The sequence below is a fragment of the Balaenoptera ricei genome, chromosome 2, assembly GCF_028023285.1.
Source record: "Balaenoptera ricei isolate mBalRic1 chromosome 2, mBalRic1.hap2, whole genome shotgun sequence".
Classification (NCBI taxonomy): domain Eukaryota; kingdom Metazoa; phylum Chordata; class Mammalia; order Artiodactyla; family Balaenopteridae; genus Balaenoptera; species Balaenoptera ricei.
Window position 1 is genome coordinate 5,570,603 of NC_082640.1, and position 13,301 is coordinate 5,583,903.

Sequence of the window (13,301 nt, forward strand, 5' to 3'; positions counted from 1 at the left end):
ACATCCGCTAGGATACTATAATCAAGAAGTCAGATAATAACAAGTGTTGAAATTGGAGCCCTTTTACACTTACACACTTCTGGTGAGCATTTAAATGGTACAGCTGCTTTGGAAAACAATTGGCAGTTCCTCAAAAAGTTAAACGTAGAGTTATCATTTGATCCAGCAATTCCACTTCTAGGTATACACTGAAGGGAAACGAAAATAAACATCCACACAAAAATTTGTACATGAATGACTACAGTCGTTATTCATAGTAGCCAAAATGTAAAAAGAACCTAAACGTCCATCAACTGATGTGTATTAATAAAATATGATATATCCATACAGTGGATTATTATATGGCATTAAAAAGAAATGAAATAATGACACATGATACAAAATGGATGAACTTTGAAAACATTATGCTAAGTGAAAGTAGCTACTTACAAAAGACCACATATTGTATGATTTCATTTATTTGAAATGTCCAGAAGAGGCAATCTTATAGAAACAGAAAGTAGATTAGCGGCATCCTGGGGCTGGGGTTTGAGGGGGATGGGGATGCGGCTGCTAAGGGGGATAGAGTTTCTTTCTGGGAGATTAAAATATTCTAAAATTGATTTTTACTATACTAATAAACATTTTAGAAAAACTTATTTTTGAAGCAGTTTTCCAAAATAAATATCTAACAAAATAAATTTGAACATATCTTTTTTACTTAGATTGGTAGCAGTTCCATTTTGGGTTCTCCTGAAAATAAAAAGTATTGTGGCACAGACATACCTTCGTTTATAACATCCGTGTACAATTCTCTTCATGTCATATTCGTGAAAAGTTCTTCTGCTGAAAATCATGGTTTCATGGCTAAATTTAGTACTGCGGCTTTGGGTAAGAGATTGACTCCCCTACTTTGCCTCTTGGGCTTGTATCAGAATAAGTGAACAATGGAAATAAATTATTATAGAAATTTAATCTACACTACAGATGTGTAGTCATCTACACTGTAAAAATTTTAAAGTACACTCAAAGGCAAAGAAAATATATATATTTCCTAATCAGCACATGTCAGTAATTATTTGATGTCTATTAATAAGAGAAAAACTAGGTTATCTTCAGTGACATAGAAGGAACCTTTTAAGAGGTTATGATCAGATTATTTTATTTGAAATTATTTACTTGTTGGTTACTTGTTCTGATAAGTATTATTATTTTTATTTCAACAGCATGTGGAAAAGTTCTTACAGAGTCAACAGGAAGCATTCAAAGTCCTGGCCATCCAAATATCTACCCCCATGGTGTCAACTGTACCTGGCACGTAATAGTCCAACCTGGTCACCTGATTCTTCTGAGATTCAGGGAATTTCATCTGGAGTTTCATTACAATTGCACAAAGGACTATCTAGAAGTTTATGACACTGGTTCTCAGACATCTCTTGGGAGGTGAGATTATTTTGTTTTTAGATTTTTAACACAAAAACCTCCTGCTTTCTTGCACTCCTGCTTCAGTGATGGATTTAAAGTCCATCATGTTGTGTTATAAAAACCAGGTGAGATCAACACACTTCTCAGTGACCATTTCTACATCACTACTCACTACTCTGTAGCCTTGACCATTAGTAATTACCTTTCGGCATGTGGATATACCCATGAAGCCATCACCAAAATCAAGATAATGCACATATCCATTACCCTCACACCTTCTTCCTGCCTGTTACAATTCCTCACTTTTGCTCCTCATCCCCAACCCCAGGAAACCACTAAACTGCTTTCTATCACTGTACATTAGTTTGCATATTCTGGAATTATATAAAAGTGGCATCATTCTGTATGTACTCATTTTTCATCTGAGTTTTCTCAGTCAGGCTAATATTTTGTTGAGCTCCTTGGACCTGAGGGTTTACAGTTTTATGAAATATGAAACATTTTGGACCATTAGTTCTTGAAATGCTTTTTCTGTCTCCCCTCCCCTTGGGACTCTGATTACATGTATCTTAGGCCATTTGATGTTGTCCCAGAACTCATTGATACTCTCTTCATTTGATTTTGTGTCTTTGTTCTCTGTGCATTTCCTTTTGGAAAGTTTCTATTACTCTGTATTGGAGTGCACTAATCTTCTTTTCTACAGTGTCTATCTGCTATTAATCCTACCAAATGCATCTTTTCATCTCAGACATGGTAGTTTTCACTTCTGGAAATTCATCTGGGGCCATCTTTTATATCTTCCACATCTCTACTTTACACATTAATTTTTTTGCCTCTAGCTTCTTAAATTGGTGGGATACAGTTATAACTATTTTTATGTCTTTGTCTGCTAATTCAGTCCTCCGTGTCATTTCTTGCGATGTTTAGATTGATCAATTTTTCTTCTCATTATGGGTCATACTTTCCTCCTTCTTTTCATGCTTGGTAATATTTGATAGGATGACAGACATTTTCAATTTTGTGTTTGTGCACTGGACACTACTGTATTCTTGGGCTTTGTTTTGGGATGCAGTTAAGTTACTTTGAAACAGTTTGATCATTTCCAGTTTTGCTTTTAAACTCACTTGTCTCCTGTCTCTGAAGCGTCATTGTCCTTCACTGCTTGATAGCCAGTGTCCTGAGAGCCATTGTTCTATCTATTTTTGTCCAGATTTTCAGTTGTTTCAGATACAAGATTATGTAAATCCAGCCCCTGTTATTACATCTTTGTTGGAAATAGATATCTCCTGATTCCTTTTTTCCCCTTCTTTTTGTATTTCATTTTCTTTTTCCTCATCCATTTTTTAAACATTTTTCTTTATCCGTTATTTCCTTAAACTTATTTTTTCCCCCAGTTTTATTCTCCCTTTTCATTTTTTGATCTTTCTTGTCTTAATCTTTAAGTTTTTAAAATTCCTTCTTTTTCTCTTTTTCTTTTTTATGGTACTTGACTTGTAATCACTGAAAAATACATAATTTTTGCTGAATGACATAAACTACAATGATCTAATCCAAATTTGGCAGACATGGGCATATAGAGAGACATTTAGAATATTAATTAATTCATCTACCTTTGTTTTGATCAAGATATTAAGTCATTTTTAACACTGAAATGGTATTATACACCTTTTTTTTTCCTTTTTCTTTTACAGAAATTAACTCATCCATTTCCCATATTTAATACTTTGTCTTATTTTGGTTTCTATTTTTTTCCCCCTGTCATTCCATTAAGTTACTTTTACCAAGTGTTCTCTGAATTGAGATTTCTATTTTCTAGCCACTCCTTCTTATAAATGTTTCTCTAGATAAAAGCTCACGACATAATGTCTTTTATTACAATTCTACTTTTAGCTTTACTACAAGAGTTTTTCTGAGTAAAGTTGTTTTCTTCAGCAAAAACTTGACATGGTTTAGTAATCAAACTCTTACCTCTGCATAGGCCAGCTGGGTAAAGAAAATAGATTCCACCTGTATAAGGCTTACTATTCCAGGCACTGTTCTAAGTTCTTTATATACAGTGTATTAACTCATACAATTCTCAAAACAACTCTATGAAGTAGGTGGTGTCATCAACCCCATTTTACAGATGGGAAAACTGAGGCATAGATGTTGAGTCCTCTGCCCAAAGTCATAAAGCCTCTAAGAGATAGAGCTGACTCTAGAGTCTGTGCTCTCTGAGTTTATAATACATGGTTTTCCTTTGTTGCATGTGTTGATTACATTTCTATTAATAAGTTCAGTAATGTGCGGTATGGTGACTCCTATAGCTCGTAATTTCTAATTTCATTGAACTTCTGTTAAAAGTCACACAGCTAAGCACATACATAAAACAATCTAAAGGAAGTAATCATGAGTTGGATGATCTTTAGCAACTTTGTAAATGGTTTGTGCTTGAAATATACTTGTTTTTTAAGGTTAATAGGGGATATTATTGTTGTTATTTTTTTTATATGTCCTAATTTGGGGTACATCATTTCAAGCATACTGAAAGTTTTTAAACCTGTGTTCTTTCTTGGTTTCAAATAGATATTGTGGAAAATCCATCCCACCCTCTCTTACCAGTAGTGACAACTCATTAATGCTTACATTTGTGGCTGACTCTGACCTTGCTTATGAAGGCTTTTTAATAAACTATGAAGCAATTGATGCATCAGCAGGTAATAAAATAGCATTGTATGCTTGGTTTCACTTACTCCATTAAAGAGTAGTACTGTGAGAATACTTCATGCCAAAATCTGTGACATAATGAAAGATGCTTTTAGAATAAAGTATAGTGACTTAAGTGCCTTCCATATTAAATATAGAGTAATGAAAAGTTAAGAGTATTTTATCAATATTAAATTTTCTAATTTTGGTAATTGTACTCTGGTTTTGTGAGAGAATGTTTATGTTTTTAGGAATAATAAAGCAATGGGAGCAAAATATACATATGTAGTAAATCTGAGTAAAAGGAATTTGGGAGCTTTTTCTTACAACTTTTCTGTGAGTTTAAAATTCTGTCAAAATTAAATGTTACAAAAGAGACCGAACACTTATTTTAAGAAATTAGAACACCATTGTAAAGCAATTATACTTCAATAAAGATGTTTAAAAAAAAAAAAAAAAGAAATTAGAGAAGGGGAGGGTGGGACGAATTGGGAGATTAAGTTTGACATAAATTCACTATCATGTGTAAAAAAGATAGCTGGTGGGAACGTGCTGTATAGCACAGGGAGCTCAGCTCAGTGCTCGGTGATGACCTAGATGGGGGAAAGGAGGGGAGGGAGGTCCAAGAGGGAGGGGATATAGGTATACTTATAGCTGATTCACTTCATTGTACAGCGGAAACTAACACAACATTGTAAAGCAATTTTGTTTTACTGCAATAAAAAAAAGAAAGAAATTAGAAAAAGGACAACAGAATAAGAAACTACTGCATGTAATTCTATGGCAGAAAATGAAAGACTTTTTGTCAAAATATGCATTTCTAAATTTGACTTAATGAAATTGAATCTTTTCAGCTTTTTTCCTTTTACTGTACTTTTCCTATTACTTAATTCTCATCATTACTCTGCTCTTTGCAAATGCAGTGTGGGAAACAAACACCCTTTGCCAGCAGGGTCTTTGAGGTCATACATAAACCAGAGATGCTCCCAGCCCCAGAACCTATGGGATTTAGGAGGGTGCCATGTTTTCTTAGGCTCATGTTCCCACCTGGGATGTGTACCTTTTTAGGGAGTCTGGGTTTTCCTTTTGCATAATATTTAGAAAGATAGTTCATGGACCAAAATACTATGCAGTGTAGACATACAGGGGGTGGGGGTGTGTGACTGAGCTTCCCAAGCATTTCACACCTTTGATTGTCCCAGAAACATGTAATTCTCGGACGCTTAAGAAAGTACTGAGAGCGTTTTCCTGTACCAGATGTGCTCGCTCTGACACCGTCCTGCATCCAGAACTCCCCAGCCTCTCATCTCTTAAAGCCCACACTCCCTTAAAAAAAAAAAAAAAGGTAAATTAATCTTCCCCTTGGAGTTTCCACCAATTTCTCACCTATTTCCTCTCAGAGCAGCTGGCCACTATTCTTCATTTCAGGCTGTTCTCTGTAATAGTTCAAGTTCTGTTTTGGAAGCATGGCTTTAGATTTCTCCAGGATCCTGAGTGTGAGAAAATCATACAGCTTTCTCTCCTGTGGGCTCCACTCTCGAGAAAGTTCATTATCCAGCTCCAGCACCTGGGAAATTGAATCCCCAGCAGTTACAGTTGGCTATGTTATGTGATTGACATGTTTACTGGACTTCGTTCAGATTTTTCACATCCAATGACCAAAAACCGGCTTCTCAAAAATTCTAGTTGCACACAATTTTCCATACTTTTGTGGTTTTATATGCCTCATATATTTGGCCCAAACCACAGCTGAATATTAGGTTAGGATTTGGAGCAAGTCACTTGAACTCTCTGGGCCATAGTTTTCTCATCTGTAAAATTAAGAGATTGGATCTGATGATCTTTGGGATGTCTTCTGCCTTTAATCAACTATGAACTCAAGTTTAATTTGCTGCATGAATAAACTAGCTGTAACTCAGATAACAAACGATACAGGTGGGACCTCCTAAAATATTATGGAAGTCTCTGTAACAATATGCAGTATCTCTGCAATGACTCACACAGCTTCGCTAAAACCACGCTGGCTTGTAAAGCAATATCTAGTGCAATAGGAGTAATCTGGCAGGGAGGATGATAAATTTTAATTCAGAAAGATAAGATACAGGTAAAATAAATGTAAGTTGTGAGAAAGGAAAGAAGCAAGCTGGACAGAAAAGAAAACTGACAAAGAAAAGACAGGTGATGAAAGAGAAGGGCATCCTGAGGTGGCAACCCCTAAAGACTCTCCAGTCCGCCTCCCTGTGAGGTCATCGCTACTTTGGCTGTGTTTGGTCCAGACAGGGCTGAAATCACAGACAAGGAAGAGTTTGCTTTCCACCCCTCGGCTGAGCCCGGGTGGTCTCTGTGCGCCTGCCTTTTGCTGGACGATTTCATCAGTCTGACTACCACAGTCAAATATTCTAAACAGCGATCTAACCACTGGATCCAGGAGGCCGTATGGCACCCTCCTCTTATCATCTCGGAGCCTGTCTCAGTTTCCCATAGATGAGGACGTGAGGGCTGGGCTCTCCTGAATTGCTGAGGGCGCCACTGAAGGACTGCTCAGGGGAGGGCGGCTCAGGGGACAGATGTGCAGGCTGGGCTGGTGACAGACAGGCAGGCAGCCCGAGACTGAGTTAGCTGCCCACCTGGAAGGAGGGAGGCGGTGGGATGCTTTCTGTTCCGTTGTCATCTTATTTTTGACATTTTCTGCAGTATTAGGGAAAAGTGTCAACGGACGCTCAATCACTGACCCTCATCCTATCTCACTGCTTTAGCAAAAGTTACCTTTAGGCACTAATGACAGTACTGGGTTGTTGGCTTTTAGTCCATTGGCACGACAGGTGTGAGTTTCTCTGCTCTTTCCTGCCTTCATCTGGTAAAGGTTAAATTTCCTGACTTGAATCGAGTTACTTTTCCATCTGTAGTCGTACCATGGGGCTGTGATGTCAGCCCCTAAATATGTGTGTGGGAGGAAAGAGATTGACTTCTGCTCCTCGCTCTGACTCCCTCCCCCATTAGCGTTTCTGCCTTCATCCAGATGTGCCTGGGGCAATAGAGACAAAGACCTAACTAGAAAATGCTGGCGGCTAGAAACCCTGAAGAATTTCTTAGTAACTGATTTATGAACCCCGGGTAACGTGCAAAATATTTGAATTCAGAGACAATATACTTGATTAGTTAACTTTAATTTAAACTGTAATTTTATTTTCTATCAACATCTACTGCATATACGTCAATATAATCCTACCAAGAGGGGACTTTAAAAGGATAAGAAAGAATAGAGAAACGTACCTGACACACTTTCTACTTTAACATTAGAAGAAAACCTGTATAACATCTAGTCTAGTGTTTTTTCAAACCTTGAAGCATTCATGACTCCTCAGTGGGTCATGGTATTATCTTATCAGATTGCTACCTACATTTGCCAAAAGTATGGAATAGAATAGAAAAGAATAGACTAGAAAATATCAGAGCTTATCATGAAGGGTTTGGTATTACTTCATGAAACCTCTTTGCATTATCTGTGTATGTGCGTGATTGATGTAAATGTATTTTTATGGTGTGCCAGAAAATTCAAAACACTAATCTAGTCTGATTACCTTATCTAGTCCAATTACCTTATTTTTCAAATGAGGAAACTTGAAGTCCAGAATTGAATTTATCCTCCCAAGAATACACAGCTAAGTTGGTTGAGAAGCCACACCCAAACAATCCAGTTCAAACATGGAATTCATTTGTTTTACCAAATCTAGACTAGTTCTTAGAAAAGCTCTCGATGCCCTGCACGTGGGGGTGGCTGGTAACATTCCATTCAGAGCTACAGTAGAACAGCAGAGGGCTTTTCCTGTTTTTTGCTAGGGGAAGAGCTTTACAATTGTTTGGGGAAATGTCCAGGAAGTATCAGAACCACAGCAACATTAGGTTAAACGTGGGCCCTAGTGGGCTTTCGCATCTTCATTCCCCGCTCAGAGTTCCCACCTACCCGGCAGTGGGTGTTTAGTGCTGTTTTTCATCCATCACCCTGGACCTGAGCCCAGAAGAGGCATCTAAGAGTGAGAAGTCTAGAAATGATTACCGGAAGGGCAAACGAGGGTTTCTTTAGAAGAAATGCATAGGGAGAGTCTGTTTCTGTTTTAAAACTTCAATCCGGCAGAGCAGTATTCTCAAACTCTAGTGTTCATTGGAAGCTTGAGGTGGGGTTTTCTTGTTACAGATTCAGGTATCAGAAACCCCACCCAGGTATTCTGATTCACATAGGTCTAGGGTAGGTTTTCACCTAGCAATTCAAGTGGTTCTAATGAAACTTTGCATTTCATCAGACTCTGAAAGTCAAGTCTTAGCACATAAATTGCTGTAGAATTACAACTGAGGTGTAATGGTGGATTGGGCTGTAACTGCTCATGGGGGAGAGTACTTTCTATTATTTGGTGAAAGAAAGGCTGAAGGTGAAGTCAGAGCCTCGGTTCTAGTCCCAGCCTTGCTGCTAACTTGGAAAGCTTTGGGCAAGTCACAAGCCTCTCTGATTCTTTCTATCCAACTTGAATTCTGTATTTTCTGCTCTGAGATATTCAGATATTTTTAAGGTTTTTTAAGTACGTCTATTGATCTCTTAAAGATTTACTTTCTCCTTGGTCAGTAGTTTCTCATATTTTTGTATATATGGGTTTCCCAGCACTTCCCAGCTCAGTAGATTTATCTTATTTAATTTATCATATTTCTCAGTTCTTAGAATAAAAACGCTAAACAAAACATTGTGATATTCTTAGTTTTCTACTCACCTTCATTTCTAAATTGACATTTCATGCTTAGAGAAACCAGGGGTTAATAAAGACCACAGGATTTGGAAAGGAAGGACTTGGGGTTGAATTTTATCTTTGCCGTGTCTGAACTAAGTGATTTTCAGAGCTTAACCTCCAGGAGTCTCACATCCTTCACCTGTACCTTCGTCTCTAAGAAGTGGAGGTTATAATGCCTCGCTGTTTCACATAGTTGGGGAAGATAAAACGAGACATTTTCTGTGAAAATTATGTAATAGGTGTAAACCGCCATGATTGTGCCAGATTTAAAATAGAATTACTGACATCCAAATACAGTTTTACAATAGCTGCTTTAGTGATTTAGCTTATATTCATGTTCATTAAAATTGGTCATCTATATGGGAAAAGAAAACACCATGACTGTGACCACCTAGCAGACAATTGTAGGCAAATGTTAGATTTGGGTTCGGGAGGCTTCTTCTTTCCTCGTGGAGAAATTGAACCTGTAATTTTATATCCTCTCAAGTCTTCACTTTGAAGGTTGTTAAACCAAATATGCCAATAAAAGCAGATGGCGGTTCCGGGGTTAATTAGAAAATCTGAGGTCATAGGTATTCACGTAAACACAAGAAGTTTCGTAAATGATTTCAGAAAGCACCGCCTATAGGTTGATCCCTAGTGTGATTGGCTAATCACAAAAGTTATCTCACAAGCCACAGCAGGGAGGTGGTGGAGCAGCTACCCATAGTCTAGGGTCTCCCTAGGAGATGCATTCTTCTATCTACAGGATCAGTTTATCCTCCTCCTGTCACCCAAATCGTATGGGACGATACCATCATTGCTTTTTGAGTTGTAGGATTATGTGTGTTTTGAATTTTCCCTTGGATTATGAGCTGAATGCTATGTTACTGACACTTATTTAAAGGTGCTTAGTAGAGGCAGACACACCTCGTGATTTTTAGAAAAATACGGTTTTGTGATTTTGTAGTGGTCCACAGAAGATGTTTGTGTATTTCCTCTTTTCTTTTTTTTTTTTTTTTTCTTTTGAAGTTGGTCAGAAAGAAAGATGTGAGAGGCCTACTAATAGCTGTCTTTGATCTTCAGAGATGTGTTTTTCCACTGCTAGTTCAGTTGAATTTAGTGGATGGAAGAAATCTACTTTTCTTCTTCATCTCTTTGTAAATGTTGTTAGACCATAATAAAAGGCACACTGCCATTGGATATGAGTTTTCCTTTGGCTACATAAGATATAAACAAAAGGCATTTTTCATGTTTGTATCTTGTGTTGATGTAAGAAGCATTATGGCAACGCATGAATATCCTTTTATGGGAATATATTCAACTTTAGTTATTTGTGGTTTATTGCAAAGCATCAGAGGAAGGCAAAGTCTAGCGTACTCTCAGTATACTGCCTCTAAGCATAAGCCTCCTGATATTTCTCAGTATCAATATTATTCTATAAACAGCAGTTTACACTGTCAAGGGAAGAACACGTGAACCTTGTACAGATTTCAGTGTTAGATAAGAGGACTTACTAACCTTTCAAGAAACAAGTACGTTAAGTTTAGAGAACCATTGTTTTTCTCTCTGTAATACAGATTAGATATGCGAATCTCATAAAACTACAGTCAAATTTTAACATTAAATATTCTATCATTGAATATGTGTAGCAGGTGTACCTGCTCCAGCCTAGCAGGAGGTACTACTCTCTGGCATGACTTTTGAAGTCTCACCTCATGCATGCGCAGGCCAGGCTGTGGCAGGAACTCATAGGGAACTTTCCGCAGATGCCTGGTTCCCCTCTCTGTATGTGTCTTCCTCACTGGAGCAGCGCCAGTGCCTTTGGAAGCCCTACACTCTGATCCCTGCTTCCTCAGCTCAACAGGACTGTCATTCACTGCTTTGGCTTCAGCTGTGGTCAGAAAATTCTTGGCCCGGATAAAAAGCCAAGGAAATCAAGACTCCTACCTCATGAATTTTCTTTCTGTCAAGGATCACAGTCTTGGACTGCCTGTGGTCCCGTGCCTCCTATATTTTGTCCAGTTTTATAGTTGTTATGGGGAGGGGCTGGTCTAGTACTAGTTACTTGCCATGGCTGGAAACAGAGATTCCTATCATTTAACTTTAGTAAACATTATAAAATATTAAAGAATCACAATATACCCAGGAGAGAGGATAGCGGAAAATGAGGTGAGAAAAGTGGAAGGAGTAGGGATGGCGTAGAGACAATGGTAGGAAGTTAGATACTTGTCCCCCACTTCTTAGTTTTCAGCACATTAAGTAATATAATTTTAACAAATATTTATTAGATGTGATCTGGGCCGGTTACTGTGGTGACAATTAATAAAGGTTAATAAGGTCCCATTCATATCTCAATGAATGAGAGGGAAAGCTTAGTAGAGGAAATATACTCACATAAACACAATCACAATAAAATATATATTGGGGGTTCGGATTGCAATTTGCATAAAGTTTTATTGAGCACAAGGAAATTAATTCTGCTTGATCAGGAAATGTTTCACAGAGGAGGTGATATTTGAATTTGACTTTGAATGATGGGTAAGAGTTTATTTGTTATAGGTGTGTTGGGGAAGGAGGGGAGGTTGTCGGATACAGCATGTTAGACAAAGTGAACAGCGTGAAGGTCATTTGAATACCTCAGGGACCGTTTTTACCTTTGTGCCAACAGTGGAAAAGAAGCTTGATGTGTAAATCAGAATTTCAGTAGGGATTCACAACCACCCACCCGTTACAAGTGCTACAGTAATCACTTGCATATGGACAAGGTGCAGGGAAATTACTCAGCATTACCTCTCAAAATTTTTCATTAGAATTTCCTTTACTTGGGAACCTGATTATACAGGCCATTCTCCTGCAGACTCATTCCAAGTTGCATTGAAAATACTCAGTGCAATTGTATTTCCCCTCTGGGGGTAGAGTGGGGAAGGAAGGAACAGTATCTTTTTAAGAACAAGTGACATGAGCAGAGAATTCGCTCTCGATATTTGATTTATTGGCTAAAGCTATTTGAATGCAGGGGTGGTCAGTTAGTCTGTAAGTTCGTCAGCTCAGGGAGACTGGGTCACAGCCTTCACTTACTGTCCATTTGATCCGTAAATTTTTATCTTAGTGATACTCATTAGTGGCTCTGAAATACTTAATATACCACCTCTTCACACACATCCCTGCCCCTCTCCTGCTTTCCCCTGCTTTTTCTCTGCCTTTTCCCTTCCTTTCTTTCTCGCTTCCTTCCTCCCTCCCTCCCTCCCTTCCTTCTTTTCTTCCTTGACCCTTGAAGAAATATCTTGGCAGACTGTAGAAAAGTATAGAAGTATATACAACATTCATCCCTGAAGTTAAATATCACTGTCAACTCCTTCAATAAATTAAGCCTTGATTACTTGCTGTTTAAAATCGAGTAAACCAAATACATGGTGAATGCCAGTTACTCTGAAAGCCGTACATAGGTAGGAGAACCTGTAGTATTTCCTGTGCATCTCTGTGCCCTCAATGCCAGTGCTTCCTCTTTTCTTTTCTGAGTATGATTATACAGCTGCAACTGGGGGAGATAGCACACCTGAACATCCGCATTTTCTTTTTTTTATTCATCATAAAGTGTAATAGTTTATTCTCCTCCAAAACCTGTCAGTCAAAGACCTGTGTCTACTCCTGGATCCTAGATTTATGTTATTACCGGATACAATTGAAGATACATTAAGAATGCATTGAGGACTTCCCTGGTGGTGCAGTGGTTGAGAATCTGCCTGCTAATGCAGGGGACGCGGGTTCGAGCCCTGGTCTGGGAAGATCCCACATGCCGCGGAGCGGCTGGGCCCGTGAGCCACAATTACTGAGCCTGCGCGTCTGGAGCCTGTGCTCAGCAACAGGAGAGGCTGCGATAGTGAGAACCCCGTGCACCGCCATGAAGAGTGGCCCCCGCTTGCCGCAACTAGAGGAAGCCCTCGCACAGAAACGAAGACCCCACAAAGCCATAAATAAATAATTAATTAATTAAAAAAAAAAAAAAGAATGCATTGAAACCAGACTTTGGAAAATATCTCAGATTTGGAGGGCATTTGGAGTGGGTTGGTTAGTGACTAGAGAGTCTGAAGGACTGAATAGGTCAAATTAAAACTGTTAAAGTAGAACAGTTAGTAGTTATTTAGGACATAAACTTATCCAGGTACTATCTAAATGTTTCATAGGAATGATCTAATTTATTCCTCACATTTATGCTCTGCTTTTCTTACACTTTTCTGTTCTATTTCGAAGCATAATGATGATCACTACCATTTACTGAGCACGTAGCATGTCCAAGTCCTTTAATTGCATTGTCTCTGACTCTTGGGTGTACACTCCAAGATAGTTACAACCCCATTTTAGAGATGAGGGTCAGAGAGGTGAAGCAAGTTGCCTAAGGTTGTACAGTTGGTCATCGTTTGAGCTGGGCGTTGATTCAAGGTCGCTCTGATC

The 13,301-nt window shown here is 38.4% G+C and overlaps 1 protein-coding gene across 1 annotated transcript in view; it reads left to right on the forward strand.

The window, feature by feature from the left end:
• Nucleotides 1-13,301, forward strand: part of CUBN (cubilin) — a 267,353-nt gene that overhangs the window by 49,538 nt on the left and 204,514 nt on the right. The window contains exons 20-22 of the mRNA XM_059910072.1: nucleotides 705-870; nucleotides 1,206-1,422; nucleotides 3,970-4,100. Of these exons, the coding sequence (XP_059766055.1) occupies nucleotides 705-870; nucleotides 1,206-1,422; nucleotides 3,970-4,100 (514 nt within the window). The remainder of the gene's footprint in view (nucleotides 1-704; nucleotides 871-1,205; nucleotides 1,423-3,969; nucleotides 4,101-13,301) is intronic.